Raw genomic sequence first — 22,705 nt, forward strand, 5'->3', positions numbered from 1 at the left:
TTAGAGTGGAAATTTATTGAAGAAGTAATGAGGAGAATGGGCTTCAGTGAGAAGTGGCTTAAATGGATAATGGATTGTGTGAGGTCTGTGATGCTGAATCTTGTGGTGGGAGGAAAAAAAATCGCTGAGATTGAAATGAAGAGAGGAATTCGCCAAGGTGATCCTCTCTCCCCTTTCCTATTCATAATTGCAGCTGATGCTTTGTCTCTTATGGTACAATGGCATGTTGATAAGGGTTTGTTAAGAGGAATTAAACTAGCGAAACACTGCCCAATTCTATCTCACTGTTTCTTTGCTGATGATTCACTCTTTTTTATCAATGCTAAAAGTAATAATTGTAGAAGGTTAATGGAAATTTTGAAGGTGTACTCTCAGGCGTCTGGACAAATAATCAATCTAGACAAATCCTGTATCTTCTTTTCCAAGAATACAACTGAGAGAGTGAAAAATGAAGTCTTTGAGATTTTGAGAATTAAGGCTTCCTCTGATCCTGGTAATTACTTGGGTTTGCCGGTGCTGTGGGGTAAATCGAAGGCAGAGGCTCTGAAGTTTGTGAAAAACAAGATGAGCTCCAAGATACAGGGATGGAAGCAAAGGTTGTTGACCTTTGCAGGAAGAGAGATCATGGTAAAGGCAGTAGCAAACTCGATTCCTATTTTTCCCATGTCCTGTTTCAAATTCCCTAAGAAAGTATGTAAGGAGTTTGATAGTTTGGTAGCCAGATTTTGGTGGGGACAAAAGGAGGAGGAAGGAAGAATTCACTGGAAACCTTGGAAATATATGTGTAAAGATAAAGGGAGTGGAGGAATGGGTTTTCGTGACTTTATGATGTTTAATGATGCTTTATTGGCAAAGACTGCCTGGAGGCTATGCCAAGGCCAAGATGAGTTATGGAGTAAAATCCTAAAAGGTCTTTATTTTGATAATAAGGACTTTATGAAGGCTGAAAAAGGTAATAGAGCGTCTTGGTGCTGGTCGAGCATTCTGGAGGGTAGGGACTTGTTGAAGAAGAAGCTGGTTTGGAAAATAAATAAAGGGGATAGAGTAAGCTTGTTTGAAGGTAGATGGTTACCTGATGCTAATGACTTTAAGTTGAGGCAAAGGATGCTGACCGATGAGATGAGTAGTATGAAGGTGGCAGATATCATTATGGACAGACAATGGTGTTTTGAGAAGGTAGATCACTGGCTCTCAGCTGAAGATAAAAAACTGATAGCTAAAGTTCGGATCCCCCTCATTGAGGAAGAAGACAGATATGTGTGGGTGGGAAGTAAAGATGGAGCGTATTCTGTTAAAAGAGGGTACAAATTGGCTAGAGACTTAGTAGTGGACTCAAATGAGGGTGCCCCAAGTTGCTCTTACAGTGCAAGTAATGAATTGTGGAAATGTCTTTGGAAAATTAAAGTTCCCCCAAAAGTCATCCATTTTATTTGGAGGGCTCTCAATAGTGCTTTGGCCACAGCTGATGCATTATACAGGAGGAAGTGTGCCTGTAGCCCAGTATGTGGAATTTGCAAATCATAGCAGGAAACAACAGAGCATGTGTTATTCCTATGTCCTTGGGCTAGGATGTGTTGGTTTGGTTCTCCCCTGGCTCTGATGTTTGATGAACAAGTCATGGTGAGGTTTGACAGATGGTTCGAGGGATGGATTGCTAATAAGACTGAGATTGATGAATTTAATACTGCTTTATTTGCTTGTATTTGTTGGCAGATTTGGAAGATGAGGTGCAGCTTTCTATTTGAGAAAGAGGATGTGGATGCTGTGAAATGCCTTCAAGGAGCAATCAGATTGACTAATGAATTTTGGGGTTGTGTAAGCAGAAGAAGTGGAAGACTGACGGATGTACAGAATTTTGATAGAAATTCTTTATGGCAGAAGCCGAACGAAGGTACTGTAAAAATTAACGTAGATGGTGCCTTTGATGCACAGGGTGGCTCTGCTGGTATAGGTGTGATTGGTAGAGATAGTAAAGGGAGATTTTTAGGGGGAGTAAACCTGAAAGTGGATGCTCAATCTGCTTTTATGGCTGAGTGTTGGGCCATGTTGGAAGCATTCAGGATTAAAGATCTGTTTGGCGGGGACAAGGTGATTTTAGAAACTGATTGTTTGGAATTGTATAGATGTCTGAATAATGGAGAGGTTTTGACCTGCGACTGGAGGTGTGGAGATTTATTAATGAAGTGCTTAGAGCTGGGAAGAGGTGACTGCAACTGGGTTTTGTCTTTGGTTTCTCGTAAAGGCAATAATGCTGCTGATAGAATTGCAGCTTGGGCAATGAGGGGTGTGGTACCGCAAGGGTGGATTGATACTCCACCACCCTCTCTAAGGTCAATTCTGTTGCAGGACCTGGAAAGTACTGGCTCTTCTTCGACTTATAGGAAAGGTATAGGTTAATAGGGTGCTTTTTTTCTTGACTTAGGTTGTATCCTAGGCTTCTTTTTGCTTTTCTTCTTGCTTTCTGCATGTTGTCTTTTCTGCTTTCTTTCTGGTTATTAGTGTGTGTAACCTTTTTTTGAGAAATTAATAATATGGACTTGTTTTTGCTCAAAAAAAAAAAAAAAAACTAACTCACCTAACTTTTTTAATTTAATCAAATTAGTTAAATGGATCTTATATTAAGGATCGGAGGAGTGACAAATATTAAAAATCCAATTTTCTCTTGACACATTCGTTGTATCAGGAAACTCTAGATGTTGCAGATAAAGATGTATAAAAAATGCCTTTTAATTTTCTCCAAAACTTAAAATAATAAAATATACCCGGTAAAATATGTTGAGTATGACATTAAAAGGGTGTTTGGGTAACCTCAGAATAACTTTTCAGAAGTACTTTTCCGTAAATCGAGACAAACTCATTCACATATTTATTTCGTATACCGTAAAAACACTTCTGAAACCATAATTTTATTCTTACCCAAACACTCCCTGAATTTCATAACACGTGTAAAACGTTAGGCTCAAATTTAAAAATACAAGATGTATAGAAAAGGCACGTGTCGCATAATTTCAAGTGGCGATGGGGGAAATGAAAATCGTAATCTGTTACCTTGAAAAATCCTCCTAAATGGGCGTACAATTGACATTTTCTAAAGCAATCATAAAATTAATAGATAACATTTAATATTGTATAAGAAAAATTGAAAATCATTAATCACATAAGAATTAGGAAATTTAAAATATCTGTAATTTGACTCAATTTTCAATATTTATAATTTTAAAAAATAATAAATAATTCAAAAAAGTCTGAAATACTCAATTAAGTTTGAAATTATCATTGAAATTATAGATAAACGTAAAGTAGAATATATAAAAATTAAGGCTTATCACTAAGTTTGGGAGCGCAAGAGTGAAGCTTATAATTCAATTTAAGGCTAAGGTCTAGTTTTGTCTTGAAAGTTTTGGAAGTTTCTTAGTAGTGACTGTGGGTATTTAGAAGTTTTTTTTAGGATCAATATCATTCCGAAAATATTAAAAATGAGCAATATCTCCACTAAATATTAAAAGTACTAGCAATTAATGTTAGTGTTTTTAATTAATATTAGTTTTTTAACAGTAACCTTTAGTTTTTTAATAGTTAGGACACATTTTCTCTTGGGAAAATCCAAAAAAAAAAAATGATTGTTGAATTTCAAAATTGTCAATCAGTATTGTTACTCCATTCATAAAGAAATTAACTACACTCCAAAAACAAATAATAACACATTTTTATAGTAATTTCTGATTTGGAATTTTCAAATTCAACAATCATTTTTTTTTGGATTTCCCCTTTTCTCTTTTTTTAACATTTCTAAGATAACATTAATCTTAAAAAAGACTTCTAAATACCTACAGCTCCTATGTGAAAACTTTCAAATCAAAATTAAACCTTAATCCTTCAATTCACAAAATATGCGATAATTGCACGGAATTACAGAGTTACAAAATGGACAACACTTCAAAAAATGAAGCTTATAATTCAACATAGAACGATTTAAGCTCAAATAATACAAGAACTTTTTTTGGGAAAAAGAACTACAGATAATACAATTGGTTGGCAGTTCTTTGAAACTTCTAATTTTCTACCTGGCATCAACTACTGTGACTGTAACTTGATTCACAGAGTATGATTCTTCTTGTTGGGTTGAAGAACTAGTATCAGTATGAGTCCTTGCAACAAAACCTGGGTTCTTAGGCTGTGGTATTGATGCATTTTCACTACTTAACATTAATACTACAGAAGACATTGTTGGTCGATCTTCTGGTCTTTCTTGAACACAGATTAAACCAACCTTTATGCATCTTAATGCTTCAGATGATGAATATGAATTACCAAATGATGGATCCACCAGTTCCAGTGCGCGCCCTTCATTCCATAGCTTCCATGACTAACACAAGAAAAAGAAGTAACGTTCTGTTAGTAGGAGATATTTATGAATAATAAAGTACTTCAGTTTTAGAAAATATGGGTTTGTTCTTACATGTCCAAGGAGGTTTAACTCGTCTGAGTAATAAAATCCTCTGTTCTTCTTGCCGCTTATTATTTCTAACACAAGAACTCCAAAGCTAAAAACATCGGATTTTATAGAAAAAAGTCCATCCAATGCATATTCTGGAGACATATAACCACTGCAAATTGAATCTTCAAGAATCATTAGGATGTAGTATAACTTTTCTAATAAAAACTGTTTTAAGAATTCAAAAATAAATAAGTATCATGTCAGGTAAATATTAAATAGGACATGAGATTTCAAGTCCCATAATATACTTGTGAGTTTTCAAATAGTATGAGTTGTACTTACTATGTTCCAACAACTCTTATTGTTTTCGCTACTGTTTGATCATTACCAAAGATTCTAGCCATCCCAAAATCTGATATCTTTGGATTCATCTCCTTGTCAAGTAGAATGTTACTTGCCTTGAGATCTCTATGAATAATTCTAAGTCTAGAGTCCTGGTGAAGATAAAGAAGTCCTCTTGCTATTCCACATATAATGTCGAAGCGTAATTGCCAGTCCAATAAGGAACATTTTTCTCTGTCTGTGGACAGTTTCTTATCAGTTATCATAAGCATCAAGTGTTCAAATAAAAAATATAGTCTAGAATCAGATATTCTTATAAAGCAACATTCAAAGTTTGGTGATAATCAATGTGAAAACAAACTTACCAAACAAGAAAAAATCAAGGCTTTTATTTTCCATATATTCATAAACTAACATCTTTTCCTCGTTCTCAATGCAGCAACCAAACATTCGTACAAGGTTTCGATGTTGAAGCTTCACAATCAACTTGACTTCATTCTTGAATTCTTCGATCCCTTGCCCTGAGGCTTTTGATAACCTCTTCACAGCAATATCATGCCCTTCAAACAACCTACCCTGTGATTATCACAATATATCACTCCGATCAATAGGTTAAGAATTTAAAAATCTACAATGACAGTTAGATACACAAGTACAAATATTAAATTACCCTGTAAACACTACCAAAGCCTCCTTCTCCAAGTTTATTTGCCCCTGAGAAGTTGTCTGTAGCCAGTGTTATGGTATTAAAATCAAACAATGGCAACTCTAGATCATCCATGTTCGTATCACCTGAATTTTCTGTATTTCTTGAGACTAAAAGTATATCTTGACTTGTCCCAAAACCACCTAATATGAAGAGAGACAGGAAAACATTATATCCAGCAGAAGTAATTCCTCACCTAAGCCACTATAAACTGTACATACTACTTCTGTATTACCTATCTGCTCTGCTCTTCGTTTTAGTATATTTGACTTTCTCTTCCACAAAAGAAACATGATCAAACCCAAAACTATGATAATTGCTCCCATTGTAATGCCTATAATCATGCCTGTATTTTTCTTCTTGCCACTTGCAGATCCTGGGTCAGCTGAGAAATAAATAAAACTCTCAGCACAGTCATGTCCCCTTGGATTTGGCCTAAAATAGGTGGGTTAATCTGTGAATCTAGAAATATTACCTTATAGCAGCAAAGAAACAAACAAGTAAAAGGACGAAGCAAAGAAAGAAGCTTACTAACAACAGAAGCAGCAACTCTGACAAAGACATCTTGGCCACCTTCAGAAAACTGCCTCATGTCTTTCGGGTCCTCAGTCCATATAACACAACCTGTTCCTCCATTAATGACGTTCACATTAGCATAAGCACTACAAGAACAATTTTTCCTGCACATGTCCTCACATTCTGAAAGGGACATGCTATTGTTCACAAACGCATTCACTGATTCAGGTAACTCCACATGCTGCAGCTGCAAGAACTTGTCTGTCGGACAATCCAAACCTGTGCTCCTCGCGCAGCCATCGGTAAAAACTCTCAAATTCCATTCATTCTGATTTTTTGGGCTGAAACTTTGAAAGCATTTACATACAGGAAAAGAATTGGAATCACATATACCATATGGACCACATTGAAAGTACTTATCGCATCGGTCTTGAGGTGCAGACCATATCATGTTCCAACTTTGGCTTCCTTGTGCTCTTACAAATCTTTGAACATCACCAGTCCAATTTATAACAAGCCTTGTAAGAACAGATTGGTTACCGGTTAAAACCGAAGAGGGTGTGTAGTACACCTCGTCTGAATTTTGAACCAAAGTATCTTGAACAACAGCTTCTGATGTGAGTACTGGCAATCCACCGAATCTTATACCATTCCATGGTCCTGTTCTAAATGTTTTGTCCCCTTTATCATACAAAAAAGCTTCTGGGATTCCTTGGCGTTCCATTCTGAAAGAATAATCTCCACTTGAAGGGTCGTTTTCGCTTTTCCATGATGTTATACGCCATTCAATGCCTTTACCAAAGTCCCATCCCAGCTTCATACCTGGTAACAAAGTGTCTGTGGGAAAACCAAAGCTTTGCCAGGGAAAGTTGTCGGAGTCATCAGTTTCACTTGCTTCTTTAATTACCAGATTCCCAGAATCCAGAAGCTTGAGCACAGGATTTGAAGGTGCAGATTCTGATTGATTCGAGGACCATAAGGAATTTCCTGCTGGATCGAGAAGAACCAGGTTTGCTCTGTCTCCGATTTTCAGAGTTGCATTGGAATTTTCAAGTGGGGTGTCTCTGTTTGCAACCCAGACGATTGTTCTCTCAGGAATGTTCTTGTACCAGATTCCCAAGTACCCTCTGGAAGAAGAAGTTGAATTGAAGAACCCTAATTCAAACACTTGATTGGAAGATACAAGGGTTTGGTTAATCCCTAGTGATTGGGTTGAATTTAAGGTATCGCTAGAGAATGAAATTCCAGAAAATAAAGAGAGGATAACAGCACAGCTCGAGAAGAAGTTAACATGGAGGTAGCCAAGAAAACCTCCCATGTTCTGGAATTGAAAAGGCAGAAAAAGACCCTAAAGCATGATAATGGAGATTGAGGATGCTTTAAATCCATGATTTTTATCAAGATAACTTGCTTGGTTAGTCTAAAATCTCCCTCTCTGCTTCTGGTCTTTGGTCGAAGATTTCAACCCAGATGATCGTTCAAAGTTGATCAATTTCAAATACACTATGATACTGTTGACAATTTGACATATTTAATGCAGGCGGCATCGAGGAGCCGTATAAGCGCGTGTGTCTTTTCAGGTTCCTTCAGTATTTGAATTTTTAATATAACCTTTGCCTTTCAGTATATTTTCATTTTAGTTTTGTTTCATTAAATTTTAAATTATAAGTTTTAATTTCTTAAAAAATAAAATAGTCTAAGTTTTATTAGATTACAAGGATCAATATTTCAAATAAAATCAAATTTAAAAACTTAAAAAATTAGAATTAAAATAAGAATAAATTTAAAGAATAAAAAATTATATTAATCTAATTTTTAATTGTCATGCTTCAACAACCCACCCGAAACATGCATTAGGTGATTAAGATGGCTAAGAAATTAAGCCAAGACTTCGTTGTTAATCACAAAGTCAACCAAGTACTAACAATGACTTTTCAACCGAAAACATAAAGGGGAAATAATTATAATATTAAAATTATGACTTGTACTTTATATAAAACTAAAAATATTGAAAATCAAGTAAAATTGATGCATTTTTTTTATTACATATTCAACCAAAATGAGTTAGAATATTCATGAATGAATTACATATAATTCAACCAACATAAGTTAATAACGCACAAAGATGATGGATACATTGTGATTTCTTTTATCTTTTTTAAAGCTTCAAACGGCTTCGTTTTATGCTCAAGCAAAAAAACACACCCTAGATCAAAATTATTGTCTAGACTGGCCAGAAAATTATTCACTTGTCTGACCAGTCATTCAAATTGAGTTGGGATTTCACACCATGATGAAAACTAAACCAATTGTTAAATTGAATTGGTCATCAATCCCACCATAATTAAGATATATAAAAAAATACTCATGTGTAACTTTGAAGCAAGTAATATCTCAAAAATATTACTTATCCCAGTAGAAGAGGTCCAACATATGGATTGCACAACCTGTGTTGCATTTTATTAATAACTAAATTTTTGAATATATTGTAAACCAAAAAAATATCAAATTTCATGATTTTATTGAGCATTCTCTTTTGTTTTCTTTTACCTTTTTTCTTAAGACTTTAAATTATTTTAATTACCCTTCTCACGAGACACTAATGCTTTGTGCAACCTACTTTGTACATCTATGAATCATGTCAAACAATATTCTGCTTCATTTTGTCACACCACTTTCTATGTCATTTTCTCTTTAATGGTACAGGCCAAAATGGGGTATGTTGATTAAGCATTTTATGCACGGGTTCATCGAAGCGTGAATTAGGATTGCATTCTTTCTTAGTACTATTTGTGGTCCTAATTATAAGAGTTAGTTGACTAATTTGAGAAAATTAAAGAAAGAAGTTAAGTTAGTTATCAGTAATAAATAGGTGTTGTCTTTCCTAAAATATCATTGCTAATCAAGTGTGTTGGGTAGAACTATCATTATTAGAAGGATTATTTTAGAAAAAATACTCCTCCGGTTCTTAATATAGGATCCAATTATTGAGTTAGTTTTGGTCCTAAATATAAGACTCATTTCTCATATTTATCAATTTTCTCTAAATTACCCTTATGGATACTCCCTCAACCATAATCAAGTAGAAAAGGGAGAGGAGGTATTAAGAAAAATGATTATGGTGTTTTAGGAAAAACGTGTCACATTTTTTATAATTAACTAACTTACCTAACTTTCTTAATCTAATCGAATTAGTTAAATGTGTTTTATATTAAGGACCGGAGGAGTATATAAATATGAAAGACAAAGTAGATTGAGGTTTTATATTTAGGACCAAAATAAAAGTCAAACAATGTCTTATATTAAGGATTTGAGGTAGTATTTGTTTCTTGAGCTGTGGGCATGATCATTCGCTTCCTATGTGTCTCAATATTGAATGTGATGTGCTATGGCATAACATAAGGCTTGTTTGAAATTGTTTATTAATAGCTTTTTAATCATTATTTATAAAACACGAAATAAATATGTAAGAAAATTTCTATCTCAGTATATGAAAATATGCTTATAAATATTTAAATAAATCAATCCAAATGGGTGCATAATAGTCCTCCCCATCTGTTTTAAAGGACACCACTCTCTCGTAATTTCATCCATATCGGAAGCCTAGAAATGATGGAGGACAAATGAAATCTAGCTTCTCAACAGTCGTAGCTTTTGATCTCGCCAAAATTAGATAATGTTTTAGAAAATTTTCAAAAAAAAAATTAGTAGAATTTCAAATATCTGAAAAGATCACTTGAGTTCAAATTCAGGGCACTTTTTGAAATTTCAAATCAGACATAGTGACTATATTGAAATTTTAAAATGTTAGTAAATTTATAATATTACTTTTTGTTTTTTTTCCCTTTAAAAAGCCCCAAATTACCTTCATTGGCCAGCGAATTGTCGGTGACCATCGCTGGGGTTCAACTGGGTCGTTTGTCTTGGTCATCAAGGCTCGATGACAGACAATTATTCTTTTGATTTGTTTTTTTTTGGATATTTGTAACATGATTAACAATTCTTATAACGATATTCACGATTTCGTTAACATCATTGACAACATAATTAACAACATATTTTTCATATTTTTAAAATGAGATTATTTTAGTATTCACAACATAATTAACAACTCTTATAATAATATTCACAATTCCACTATGTCATTAACTATATTTTAGACTAGGATTTTTTTTAATATTTATAACGTGATTTTCTCAATATTTATAGCGTGATTGACAATTCTTATAACGATATTCACGATTTCAGTAATGCCATTAACCACTTTATATGATAGATTTTCAAATTAATATTATTAATTTAATACATATTTTAATTTAATAAAATAAATGCATATTAAATATGTTATATTTTATCGTGGTTCCTATTTTCCTAATTTCTCCAAGTCTAAAAGCTTATCATATTATGCGATTAATGACATTAATAAAATCGTGAATATCTTTATAAAAGTTATCAATCATAGTACAAATGTTGAAAAAAATCTCAATTTAAAAACCTAAAAGTCATGTAGTTAATGACATTAATAAAGTTATGAATAATCACAAATGTTAAAAAAAATATCAATTTAAAAACCTAAAGTCATGTAGTTAATGACATTAATAAAGTTCTGAATAATCAAAATGTTAAAAAAATATCAATTTAAAAACCTAAAGTCATGTAGTTAATGATATTAATAAAGTTATGAATAATCACAAATGTTAAAAAAAATCTCAATTTAAAAACCTAAAAGTCATGTAGTTAATGACATTAATAAAGTTATGAATAATCACAAATGTTAAAAAATTCTCAATTTAAAAACCTAAAGTCATGTAGTTAATGACATTAATAAAGTTATGAATAATCACAAATGTTAAAAAAATTCTCAATTTAAAAACCTGAAAAACACGTGATTAATAAAATTAAGAATATGGTTGCCAATTAGGTTACGAATATTTTCAAAAGAAAGGTTGGAGGCTACAAAGCTTGGTTATCGCGAGAGCTCCACCTAAACTCCAGCACCCATCGCCCCTGGCTGCAAGGGTGACTTGAGGCTATTTAAAAAAAAAAAAAATAGTAATAATTATAATGAAGGATAATACTATAAATTTACTAATACTCCAAAATTATAATATAGTCATTGCAATTTTTTTTTTTGTAGAATTTTCCTGATGCTTTTAATGGTTAGAATGTGAGTAAAACTAACTAACCAGCTCTTCAAGATTCATAATAAGTAGATCTTATTTATCAAAGTGCAACATTGATGTTGCATATAGTATGTTTCCTATCACTTAGAAGTGGATTATCCCACACCATAATGAAAAAATTTAGTTTAGTATGAAAATTTAGAATTATACTTTATTATATGATCATATAACATGAATTATGTATTGGTCAGAATTATTATTGGACAATACTCCTCCAGTTCTAAATATAAAACTCTTTTTGTAATGTAAATTATATTACAAAAAGAATATTATATTTAGGACCAAAAGAATAGTATTTTCCCTTTTCGTGCAGATTCTTTTCGCGGGGCAAATGAATAAGTGGAGAACAAATAAATTTTTTATTCCCCCCTGAATTTAAGATTACAATAAGATACCAGGAAAAAAATTATCAAATTAAACCCCAGACTTTGTTTCAATTATTTTTATTGATTCTTTGAAACCATCTGCCGTGTAAAGCATTGTTGGTTAAAAAAGAAATCTTCTTTTGGAATAACAGATCTAAGAGAGAAGGATGAGAAGTCTACTACTTCGGAAAAAAAGTTGACCTTTGCAAGTTAGCTGGTGATGCGATGTGATGTGTTAATCGCGTTTTGCAATAATAAATAAAATACTCCTCCGGTCCTTATCATAAAACCCCATTTGACTTTTTATTTAGTTCTAATTATAAGACCCCAATCCATTTTGTCTTATATTTATACATTTTTTTCCAAGATAATCCTTCTAATAATGATAGTTTTATCCAATATACTTAATTAGCAAGGATATTTTAAGAATGACAACACTTATTTATTATAAATAACCAACTTAACTTACTTCCTTAATCTTCTCAAATAAGTCAATTGGGTCTTATAATTAGGACCGGAGGAGTATAAGAATAACGAGAAACACTCAGCTCTTATTTTAATCGAATGCAAGAATTTGCTCGTGATTAAATGCATGAAAATGGAAGAAATGGTTTTTCTAGAATGTTTGCCAAAAGAGACTGTTATGTACTAACGTTATTCCAAATATGATGCTCATACATTTGGAATAAGGTAAATAATCATTTATCAAGCCAAAAGGTTTCACATTCCTCAGTCAAAAAAATTCGGATGCGTGGTCAGGATGTTGGAAATTTCAGTCTTTTCCACCCATCAAATAACAGCCTGAGATGAAAGTGATGAGAAGACTCACCCCCATTCCACCCTGCTTATAGCAATCTGAGAATCCATTATAGATCACTTGTTCCCAGTAAGTCAAAAATGAGGACGAAATTTAATCCATCAAAGAAAAAGTTAGTCATTCTGATATAATAAGTGTCAGATATGAAGCAAAGTAACAAGTGAATAGTTCATCATAGAATTATTTGAGTAATGTAAATATGATATAGGATCAACAGCCCATGGATCCATGGCAGGGAAATTGAATCTTTTTTTCATGCCCATTTATATATTCAACCAAATGAATCCATTTCTCTGACATATTAGAACACGTTTAGATAAGGAATTAATTTGAAATTTGACAATAAGAACACTAAGAACGACTACAAAAAATGAAACTGACACATACTCAGAAAGATATATTCTCTTACAATCCGCAGCATCAACTTCACACCTTCTTACATATTCCTGCCTTGATAAAAACTTATAAAATGAAAAAGGCACAAAAATGGGCATGAACACATCCGAACAACAAAAATATTAAGCTGCATAGCATTCTGATGTAAGGTATCAAATTGTGTTGTACTGCTACTTTGGCTGTCGTAAAGTCATTTAATGCTGAAGAAGCAAAAGCAAAAGGAAGTTGACTTCCACAGTCATTTGTCTTAGCATCAACCCCAACATACTATTTATTCCTTACAAATGAAAGGAAGTTAACAAAACTGAAGAAGCAGTTTGCAAGGTAACTTGAAAGAGAAAAAAGTTGAAAAGAAAACAATAGTTGGAAGTAACACACGATTACTACATAATGCAGGGTATGGATCCGGCAACATATTAAAACTAGAGCTACTGGAATATTAGCCATAAAAAGGCGAAGAAAAGATTAAATGTAAAACGCAGGAACTGAACGGGGTAAATGAAGGTTGAAACTTAAACAAATGAAGAAACAAAAAATAGAGAGAGAGCGGGGGCTCACATGGAGTCCAAGCATAGCAGCAAGGAACCAACCAAACGAGACTGCCAAATAGCCTTATTTGTTCTTCCATGCCCTTGATGTTTAACTATCAACATCCATAACCTGTTCTATCACAACCTATACTAAAAACTACTGGTTGCAATACACTCATATCTTGCTCAACTTGCCTCTTTTCAAATTTAAGAGATTGCGGTAGTCTTTGAGCAAAAACAAGGATCTGTCATTAATTAAAATTTTGTTTTAGTCCTTCAATACAAATTGACAAGCGTCACTACCTCTTTCATCTGTAATTCTGTTTACTTTGCTGAATATTTCATACTCTTGTTTTATTCCATATGGTTGGGTTACAATGAGAAAAAATATCCGGTTACAATCAAGAAATATATCCGGTCATAAATTACATATATTGCAATATCTCAATAAATCAGGAAATATATATTCTAGCTAATATCATGGGCAATTAATAGAGAGAATCAAGGGAGATAATCAGGGGCTTTCTAACACTCCCCCTCAAGCTGGAGAGTAGATGTCAACCATTCCCAGCTTGCTTCGAAGCCCTTCAAACTTGACTCTGGCTAAAGGTTTGGTCATGACGTCAGCAATCTGATCAGTTGAGCACACATAGCTCAGGTTAATTGTGCCACCTTCAACCTTTTCTTTGATGAAGTGCCGATCAATGTCAACATGCTTTGTTCGGTCATGATACACAGGATTCTCGATCATTTCAATGCTGGCTTGGTTGTCACACCAGAGGTTCATAGGTCCTTCATAGGAAATTCTCAATTCCTTTAGAAGTCTGATCACCCACATTCCTTCACATACCCCGAGGGCTACAGCTCTTAGCTTAGCTTCAGCACTACTCTTTGAGACTACTGTCTGTTTCTTGCTTTGCCAGGTGACTAGGTTTCTCCAAACATAAGTGCAGTATCCCGTGACAGATCTTCTGTTATCCACAGCTCTCCCATGATCTGCATCAGTGTAGACCTCTATGTTCCTTGTACTCCCCTTTTTAAAGAATATTCCTCTTCTAGGATTGAGTTTGAGGTAGGTCAGGATTCTGTATACTGTTTCCATATGTTCTTCCTGGGATTGATGCATAAATTGGCTTACTACTCCAACTGCATAGCTAATGTCAGGCCTTGTATGAGTCAAGTAGATCAGTTTACCTACAAGTCTTCTGTACCTTTCTGAGTTGACTGGTATCCTGTCTGGTTTCACTTCCAGATTACATGATTCTTCCATAGGCATCTCACTAGGTTTAGCCCCAAGTATTCCTGTTTCGTGGAGCAAATCAAGTGTGTACTTTCGTTGAGACACACTTATACCCTTTTTGGATCTAGCAACCTCCATTCCAAGAAAGTACTTCATTTGTCCTAGGTCCTTCACTTGGAATTCCCTAGCTAGAGCTTTCTTGAGTTGGGAGATAGAAACTTCATCACTGCCAGTTATGACTATATCATCCACATACACAATTAGGATCGTTACCTTTCCATTACTGTGTTTAACGAAGAGAGTGTGATCAGCTTGTCCTTGGATGTAGCCAAACCTTTTGATTGCCTTGGCAAACCTGTCGAACCACGCTCGTGGAGACTATTTCAGGCCATATAGTGATTTCTTCAGTTTGCAAACTGAGTTAGGTGGAGCTATTACTCCATCTGGGATTTTCATGTACACTTCTTCCTCCAAATCTCCATTTAGGAAAGCATTCTTCACATCTAGTTGATGTAGAAACCAGTCAAGGTTAGCAGCTAGGGACAGGAGTACCTGGATTGTGTTGAACTTTGCCACAGGAGCAAACGTTTCTTGATAATCAATCCCATAAGTCTGGGTGTACCCTTTTGCAACTAATTTTCCTTTGTACTTGTTGATACTTCCATCAGGATTGAATTTAGGGGTGAAGATCCACCTGCAACCCACTGCTTTCTTGCCCTTAGGAAGTGTGGTAATATCCCACGTGTTATTTTCCTTTAAGGCTCTCAATTTCTCATATGCGGCACGTTTCCAATTAAGATCTTTCATAGCCCGTTGAAATGTTTCTGGAATCTTCACCTGTGAGCTATTCACCACAAAAGTTTGCATTCTAGCAGATAAATTGCCATAGGAGACAAATTTTTGAATAGGATGCTGAGTACATGATCTGACCCCCTTTCTAAGTGCAATAGGCCATCCTAGCTCTTCAAGATCCAACTCTGGATTGGAATCATGTTGCTGCCTTGGAATGGAAGGAACCCTATTACTACTGTCCTGCTCACCTGATTGAGGACTTGAACGCTCTGTCACCCCTGCATCAATTTCAGCATTGGTTTCCATTGGGTGAGTTGGGTGAGGAGTGTTTGTGGGGTTTTGGTGCTCTAGTGGAGGTGTAGGACTAGGGGTTTTTGGTTCCGGTTCAGGGACGTGACTTCTTCTTGTGGTATGGCAGGTTCAAGAGGGGTAAGATGTGTGTTGGGGTTGGTCATAGGTTCAGGTGTAATTAGCCATTCTACTCCATAGTGCTCCCCCTGAATGGGTAATTTGGGATAATAAGCATCATCCTCATAAAAAACTGTGTCTTTGGAGATTATGAGTTTTCTGGTAGTGGGACAATAACACTTATACCCCTTTTTGGTGGAGGAATACCCGAGGAAAATACATTTTTCTGCTCTAGCATCAAGTTTGCCCCCATCATGTTTATGAACAAAGACGACACACCCAAAGACCTTTTGAGGGATGGTATTGATGATAGGTGAGGTGGGGTAGGTCTCGAGGAGTTTTTGAATGGGGGTAGTGAAATGGAGAATTTTGGAGGCCATTCGATTTATGAGATAAGCAGCGGTTAGCACAGCATCTCCCCAAAACAGACTTGGAACATTTCTTTCCATCATAATAGCTCGGGTTACTTCTAGAAGATGCCTATTTTTCCGCTCAGCAACTCCATTTTGTTGAGGAGTATAGACACATAAGGTTTGGTGATGGATTCCTTCCTGCTCAAGAAATTCCCTAAAGGCTCCACTCACATACTCTTTGGCATTGTCACTTCTCAAAACTTTGATGGGAGTTTGGAATTGGATTCTCACAAAAGAGTGAAAGTTTTTGAAAATTTGTAAAGCTTCGGATTTCTCTTTCATAAAGTAAACCCATGTGACCCGGGTGTGATCATCGATGAATGTAATAAACCACTTTGTGCCTGTGCGGGTGTTGATTTTGGTTGGTCCCCAAATGTCGGTATGAATCATTGTAAATGGGGCAGTAGGTTTGTAAGTATGTTTGGGATAAGAGGCGCGAGTTTGTTTGGCAATTTGACACGTTTCACATTGAAAAGGAAAAGAATTTTTATTGAATAAAGTTGGAAACACATGCTTCATATAATCAAAGTTGGGGTGGCCTAATCTTTGATGCCACAACATTACATTTTTATTCCGAGAATTAGAGCTAACCATAGCTTTCTTTGCTCCCGCAGTCTTCATATTTTTTCCTTCAAAGTAGTAGAGTCTATCCCATTCTTTAGCAGTCAAAATCTTCCTCTCCGAGATCGAATCCTGAAAAACACACTTAACATCATCAAAGATTACCCAACATACTTGTTTTTTAGTCAATTTGCTCACAGATATAAGGTTGCAGGTAAGAGCAGGAACAAACAAAACATTATGGATTTCCAGATCATCAGATAGGGCCACAATGCCAACGCCCTCAACTTTAGTATATAGTCCAGTTGCTACTTTTACCCTAAGGTTCTCATGGCAATATTTGAGGTTTTGAAGAAGGACTTGTTACCAATCATGTGGTCTGTAGCACCGGAGTCAACAATCCAGGTCTCATCACTAGTTACCATTGCATTAAGGGCTATAATAGAATTACCTGATTGAATCAAGTTCACGTTGGGAACAGATTTGATTTGTTTTGTTTTTCAAGTATCTTACGAAGCATTTGAAGCTCTTCTCTAGTCAACTGGTCTCCATCATCACCTTTTTCTTCAGAGGAGGTGTGGTGGCTTTTTCTATCTTCCCGTTGTTTCTGCTTCCCTTGGGTTGGTTTCCCATGTAGTTTCCAACATTCGTCTCTGGTGTGGCCTTTCTTGTTACAGTGATTGCACCACTTGTTCCCTTTCTTCTCAGATCCCTCGAATGTTGGGGACCTCCTCGTGACCAATGCTGAGCCATCTACTGGGATTTGGTTACCCTGAGTGAGGTGTCTCCGGCTTTCTTCAAACTTGACCATACTGAAGACTTCAAATAGGGAGGGAAGCTGTTTTAGACCCATAATTCTGCCTCTTACTTCTTCAAAGACATCATTCAAACCCAATAGGAAGTCATATGTTCGTCCTTTTTCCACCAGTTGTCTGTAGTAATTAGCATCATCCATGTCCTTCCAAAGATGAACTTCAAAGAGATCCAACTGCTGCCATATCTTTGTCAAAGTGCTGTAATATTGTGTTACAGTTAAGTTTCCTTGCTTCAGATCTTTGAGCTACCTCCTTAGATCCAATAGGGCTGCAGTGTTGTCTAGTGTGGAGTAAGTCCTCTTAGCAGCGTCCCAGATTTCCTTAGTTATACTTGCCAAGAGGTATCCTTCACTGATTTCGAGAGTCATTGAGTTGCACAGCCAAGACATCACCTGATTATTTTCAGCAAACCAGGTGTCAAATTTGGGATCATTATGTGAAGGTTGTTTTGCCTCTCCATTGATATATTTCTCCTTACGCTTCCCACGTAGATACATTAATACACTTTGAGACCATTGGAGATAGTTGCTACCATTAAGTTTGTGAGCTACCACCATAGCTTGATGTTCAGGGTTAAGGATGGTTCTGGATCAGAGGCTTGAGAGGTGACTAAAGGTGAATGAGTGCTTTGAGTATTTGAAGATGTACCAAACATAAGGGCCATTGGACTATTACGAACGGACCCAAAAAGGGGTGGGAATTCTGATGGGTTCATTTTCTGGATCTCTGGGAGGTACTGTTGGTTTCCGGCGGCGGCGCGTGCAATTTACGCGCAGAGGCAGTGGCAGCGCGTGGGCTTCACGCGTAGCTCCGTTCGACGTTGTCTTCGAGGGATGCGCCGATCTGAGGACGCCGGTGAGGACTGGAGGGGCGGTGTCGTCCACGGTCTGCTCCTGGCTTCAGATCTGGGACGCCTCACTCTCTCTCTCTCTCTCCTCTCGCGTTCTCTCTCTCTATCTCACGGCAGCAACGCACGAAGTTTTCTGGGTTCAGGTGGAACCCTACGCTCTGATACCATGTTTACTTTGCTGAATATTTCATGCTCTTGTTTTATTCCATATGGTTGGGTTACAATATATAGAGTTCGGATGAGAAAAAATATCCGGTTACAATCAGGAAATATATCCGGTCATAAATTACATATATTGCAATATCTCAATAAATCAGGAAATATATATTCTAGCTAATGTCATGGACAATTAATAGAGAGAATCAAGGGAGATAATCAGGGGCTTTCTAACAAATTCCAATATTATTCTTATTTCCTTCCAAAATCATTTGACCCAACCAGCAGATATGGACCATATCCTCCAGGGAAGCTTTACTTACTTTTAGTTTAAACCCATCCCATTAACAAACCTCAATCAGGAGAGTTAGGACAAGATGCTGTAACAGATAATACTTTATTTTATTACTCTATACATGAATTTTCAAATATTTCAACAATATATGTAAAAAAAACGATAAACTGAAGTTTTCCACAACTAAACAGGTGAACTCAGACAACTGCACATGCATGCAGAATTTTCATATTCAGCAAATGAAATTCCCTTTTCATGTTAGAGTAAAATTCTGCCAACAGGCTGAGAAATTTGTTTAAGTAAAACTGGCCGCACTGCACAGATTATATAGTACCCTTCAACCTCAATCACTTCAAAAATTGAAAGAGGAGGGGAACTGATATGAAGTTGAGGGATATATCTCACCAGAGTATTTAATCATCCAAGAGGAAGGCGCTATCAGTTATCAAATACCTGTATTTTTCAACGGTCAACCACACTCAATTTAAACAATTTCTGAACTATGAACGTTTAGAAGCACTTTGGCTAGGTAGAATAGGCATGGAGAGAGAGCCATCCTTCAATGACTGGTTAACGAGTTTACAGCCATTATGGTAAACACCCACTAAAATGTAAGGTTGTCAATTGCCTGTTATATCTGCAGCAAGATTTTTATATCATTGAATCCATTCATGCGCAGTTACATTCATCCTTTTTCATTAAGAGAAGTATTCATGGTCCCCATTTCAAAATCTTTTTCTTTTGGTTATGTTTCAAAATCAACTGTCGTTTCACATTTTGAATGATGTATTATTTAACTTTGTAACATTTCAATTAGTAAAAGTAGTAGTAGGTGGAGTCTGACATGCAAACCTTTCATACTTTGCAGATCTTCTAGTGCAGAACAAATAACAGTCACATAAAGAAGAAGAAAAAAATAAACTCCCAAGTTGGTATCATTGTACCAGTTTCAAACTAGATGATACGAAGTTCTGAAACCAAAGTTCACCTTTATGAACATTTCAATTGCAAGGTTGCTTTTTATTTTTGGGAAACTCAAGTATGAAACGGCAGTACAAAAAGCAATCAACTTCTATCCGATTCACATTTCAGGAGAATTTTCTAAACATTAAATAGAAAACCGGCATTCAGTTTTCAATTACAATATTCCAACAAAACATGTCATGTAAAAAAAAAAAAATTGGATAACTTGGATATCACTAGGTGGATGTGAACCATAAAAATAAGCAATTTTAAGCCTAGATGATTGGGATCCAGCATGAAGAACATCACAATCAGTCGAAGGGAATTACAACTTTGGATCCATTTGTGACAAATTATTGCTCTGAAATAATAGCTCATCATACTGCTAACCTCTAAAACAGAAATGATGAAGACGGAATACATTAGGTAGCCATGCTAGCTTGCTTCTTGCCTTTTTTCTTCAGCGGGCTTCTCTCAGGTCCCTTGATCATTCTAGATAAAACATCTGCTTGCTTTGTGTAACCCTCCTTATTAAGGCTATTGATCAATTCCTCACAGCTACTCCAATCTGATGTAGTTCCTTTTTCCAGAATTTTACATAAAATGTAATATGCATTGAGGGTCTTTCCTTCTGCTAGGAGGGAATCCAAAACTTTATCATAACTTGAGAAGTCTATAATACAATCTCTCTCAAGACCAAAATCTAACAGCTTCAAAGCAGCAGTTGTCTTTCCTTTCTCACAAAGAATAGATAAAAGGCTATCAAAATCAGGTGTATGCCCGTTAAGCATGAGCAAATCTATTCGGCCCAGGGCTTCCTCAACATGACCTCTCATTAGAAGGGCTTCCAAGATCTTACCAACCAAGTCCATGTTCTCCGTCACCCCTTTTTCTACCATACTTTTCATTACTCTGCTTGCAGTTTGAACCCTACCATCACCAAACAAACTCTCCATAACTGACCTATAAAGCGATGAATCTGGCAGGTTTCCACTTTCAAGCATGCTATCCAAAGCTGTTTTAGCATCAGCTGGTTCACCTTTCCTCAAACAGCTCTCAATAAGCAGCCGGTAAGAATCTGCTTCTCTACAAACTCCTCTCCTATCCATGATCTTAATAATTTCAAAAGCTGATTCAGGGTTGCCTTCTTTTGAGTGCCCACAGATCAAATTATTAAAAGCAACTGAATCCTGGACACCCTTTTTCATTAGCTGCCGAAAAAATGTTTCTGCTTTAGAAGTCTGACCATTATTGCACAGATACTCGATCACTGGGTTATAAGCACCAGGTTCCATTTCTAAAGAACTCTGTGGCCTCAAAATGATGTCCTTCTCAACTAACTTGTCCAATAATTTTACTGCCCTATCATATGCATTAGCCTTGCAAAAATTCTCAATTAAAATTCCATAATGACCAGCTTCCGTAGGAATGCTCAGCCGAATCATTGCCTTTAGTACATCTGCAGCTGCATCCAAGTCACCAGACTTACACTGGCAAGTCAGCAATTTCTGGAAGATGGAATTATCCTTAGGAGTAATATATCTATTCACCATCTCCGTCAAAGCATTTTGAGCTTCAACAAATTTGTCTGCTTCACAAAGCCCAGGAAGTAAGGTAGTGAACGTGACAGCATTTGGCTTGATACCAGATGACTTCATCTCTTCAAAGATCGCAAGCGCATTGTCAATTTGCCCTGTTGCAACATACCCTTTTAACATTGTAGTATAAGTTATCACATTAGGCACAAGGTTCCTTCCCTTCATCTCAGTAAATAATTTCTCCGCCTCCTCCACCTGCTTAAATCGATAATACCCATTGATCATAGTGTTATAAGTTACCACGTCTGGCGAAATGCCTCTGCCTTTCATGTCTTCAAAGAAACGCAGAGCAGTCTCCAGCTTCAAAGACAGGAACATACCCCAGAGCATGATATTATATGTATGAAGAGTGGGCTCTATTCCCTCCCTCAACATTGCATTAAAATACCTTTTCGCCATCATATACCGTCCCCTCCTAAGAATCACTTTAAATAAAGCATCATAAGATTTAATGGTTCTTTCTACACCCGATTCTTTCATTTTCTGGAAGATTTTAACAGCCTCCTGAACTATTCCAGCTTTACCATAACTATCAATCAATACAACAAATAAATCCTCGTCCCACTCAACACCATTCTTGGGCATATCAAACAGAATGCACCGAGCATGGTTTAGCTTCGAAGAGCGACCTAAAATCTGAATCATTTTCAAAGTGGTGTCTCGGTCATGGTTAAAAAGTCCAGCACGCTCAACCCACCTGTAAAACTGTAACGCGTGCTCTGTTTTCTTAGCGCCATGCAACACATTATAAACAAGGGAATGGTCGAATTCCGGAACCAAGTTCCGGATTGAATTCTGCAACCGGGTAGTCCAAGCACGGTTCGCCATCATTCTGCAGATAACATCCTCTAATTTTTCAGGGGTTTGATGCTTACCTCTTGGGCGTCTCTGAAACATATTCGGTTCTTGATCTACAGCCCTCTGAAATCTGGGTTCCGGCTGTGGACTGGATGCAACTGGCTCATCATCATGGGCGGCGCTTCCATCAAAGGAAGAATTCTCAGCGGAACTGAAGAAGCGGACGAGATCAAGGGTGGAAGAGACTGAAACTTTGGGGATAACGAGTTGAACAGTGGGTCTGCATCGCAGAAGCTTGTAGCTGGAGACGAAAGCCATGAGAAGCAGAGTGTCAGGGATACAACTGCAACGTCGTGCTCGTCGAACGCCGTTAGTGTTAGTGTAGAAGAACCGCCTGCAACGAGTAACACTTCAGCGCCTTAGTGAGCGGCGCCATAGATGACCTAAATGACGCCCTACAGTCCTCAGGAGCCAGTCCGCACCTTCTTCCCTTTGCATCCCTTTTTTTAAAAAAAAAAAAAAA

General features: G+C 36.3%; 2 protein-coding genes across 2 annotated transcripts; both read right to left on the minus strand.

Moving 5' to 3' along the window:
• Positions 1 to 3,935: 3,935 nt before the first annotated feature.
• On the minus strand, positions 3,936 to 7,458 carry LOC114749148 (receptor-like serine/threonine-protein kinase SD1-8). Its single transcript, XM_028937637.1, has 7 exons — positions 6,018 to 7,458; positions 5,722 to 5,871; positions 5,451 to 5,629; positions 5,146 to 5,356; positions 4,781 to 5,018; positions 4,460 to 4,607; positions 3,936 to 4,366 (listed from the first exon to the last, which is right to left on the minus strand). Exons 1-7 carry the CDS (start codon positions 7,318 to 7,320, stop codon positions 4,061 to 4,063), a joined length of 2,535 nt encoding a protein of 844 aa, XP_028793470.1. The 5' UTR covers positions 7,321 to 7,458; the 3' UTR covers positions 3,936 to 4,060.
• A 12,418-nt stretch (positions 7,459 to 19,876) lies between these two features.
• LOC114749157 (pentatricopeptide repeat-containing protein At2g37230) lies at positions 19,877 to 22,291 on the minus strand. The gene has a single exon (XM_028937648.1). It carries the CDS (start codon positions 22,279 to 22,281, stop codon positions 20,209 to 20,211), a length of 2,073 nt encoding a protein of 690 aa, XP_028793481.1. The 5' UTR covers positions 22,282 to 22,291; the 3' UTR covers positions 19,877 to 20,208.
• Between the last annotated feature and the right edge of the window lie 414 nt (positions 22,292 to 22,705).

The sequence above is a fragment of the Neltuma alba genome, unplaced genomic scaffold (assembly GCF_004799145.2).
Source record: "Neltuma alba isolate B1F8T4 unplaced genomic scaffold, ASM479914v2 tig00005966_pilon, whole genome shotgun sequence".
Lineage (NCBI taxonomy): Eukaryota > Viridiplantae > Streptophyta > Magnoliopsida > Fabales > Fabaceae > Neltuma > Neltuma alba.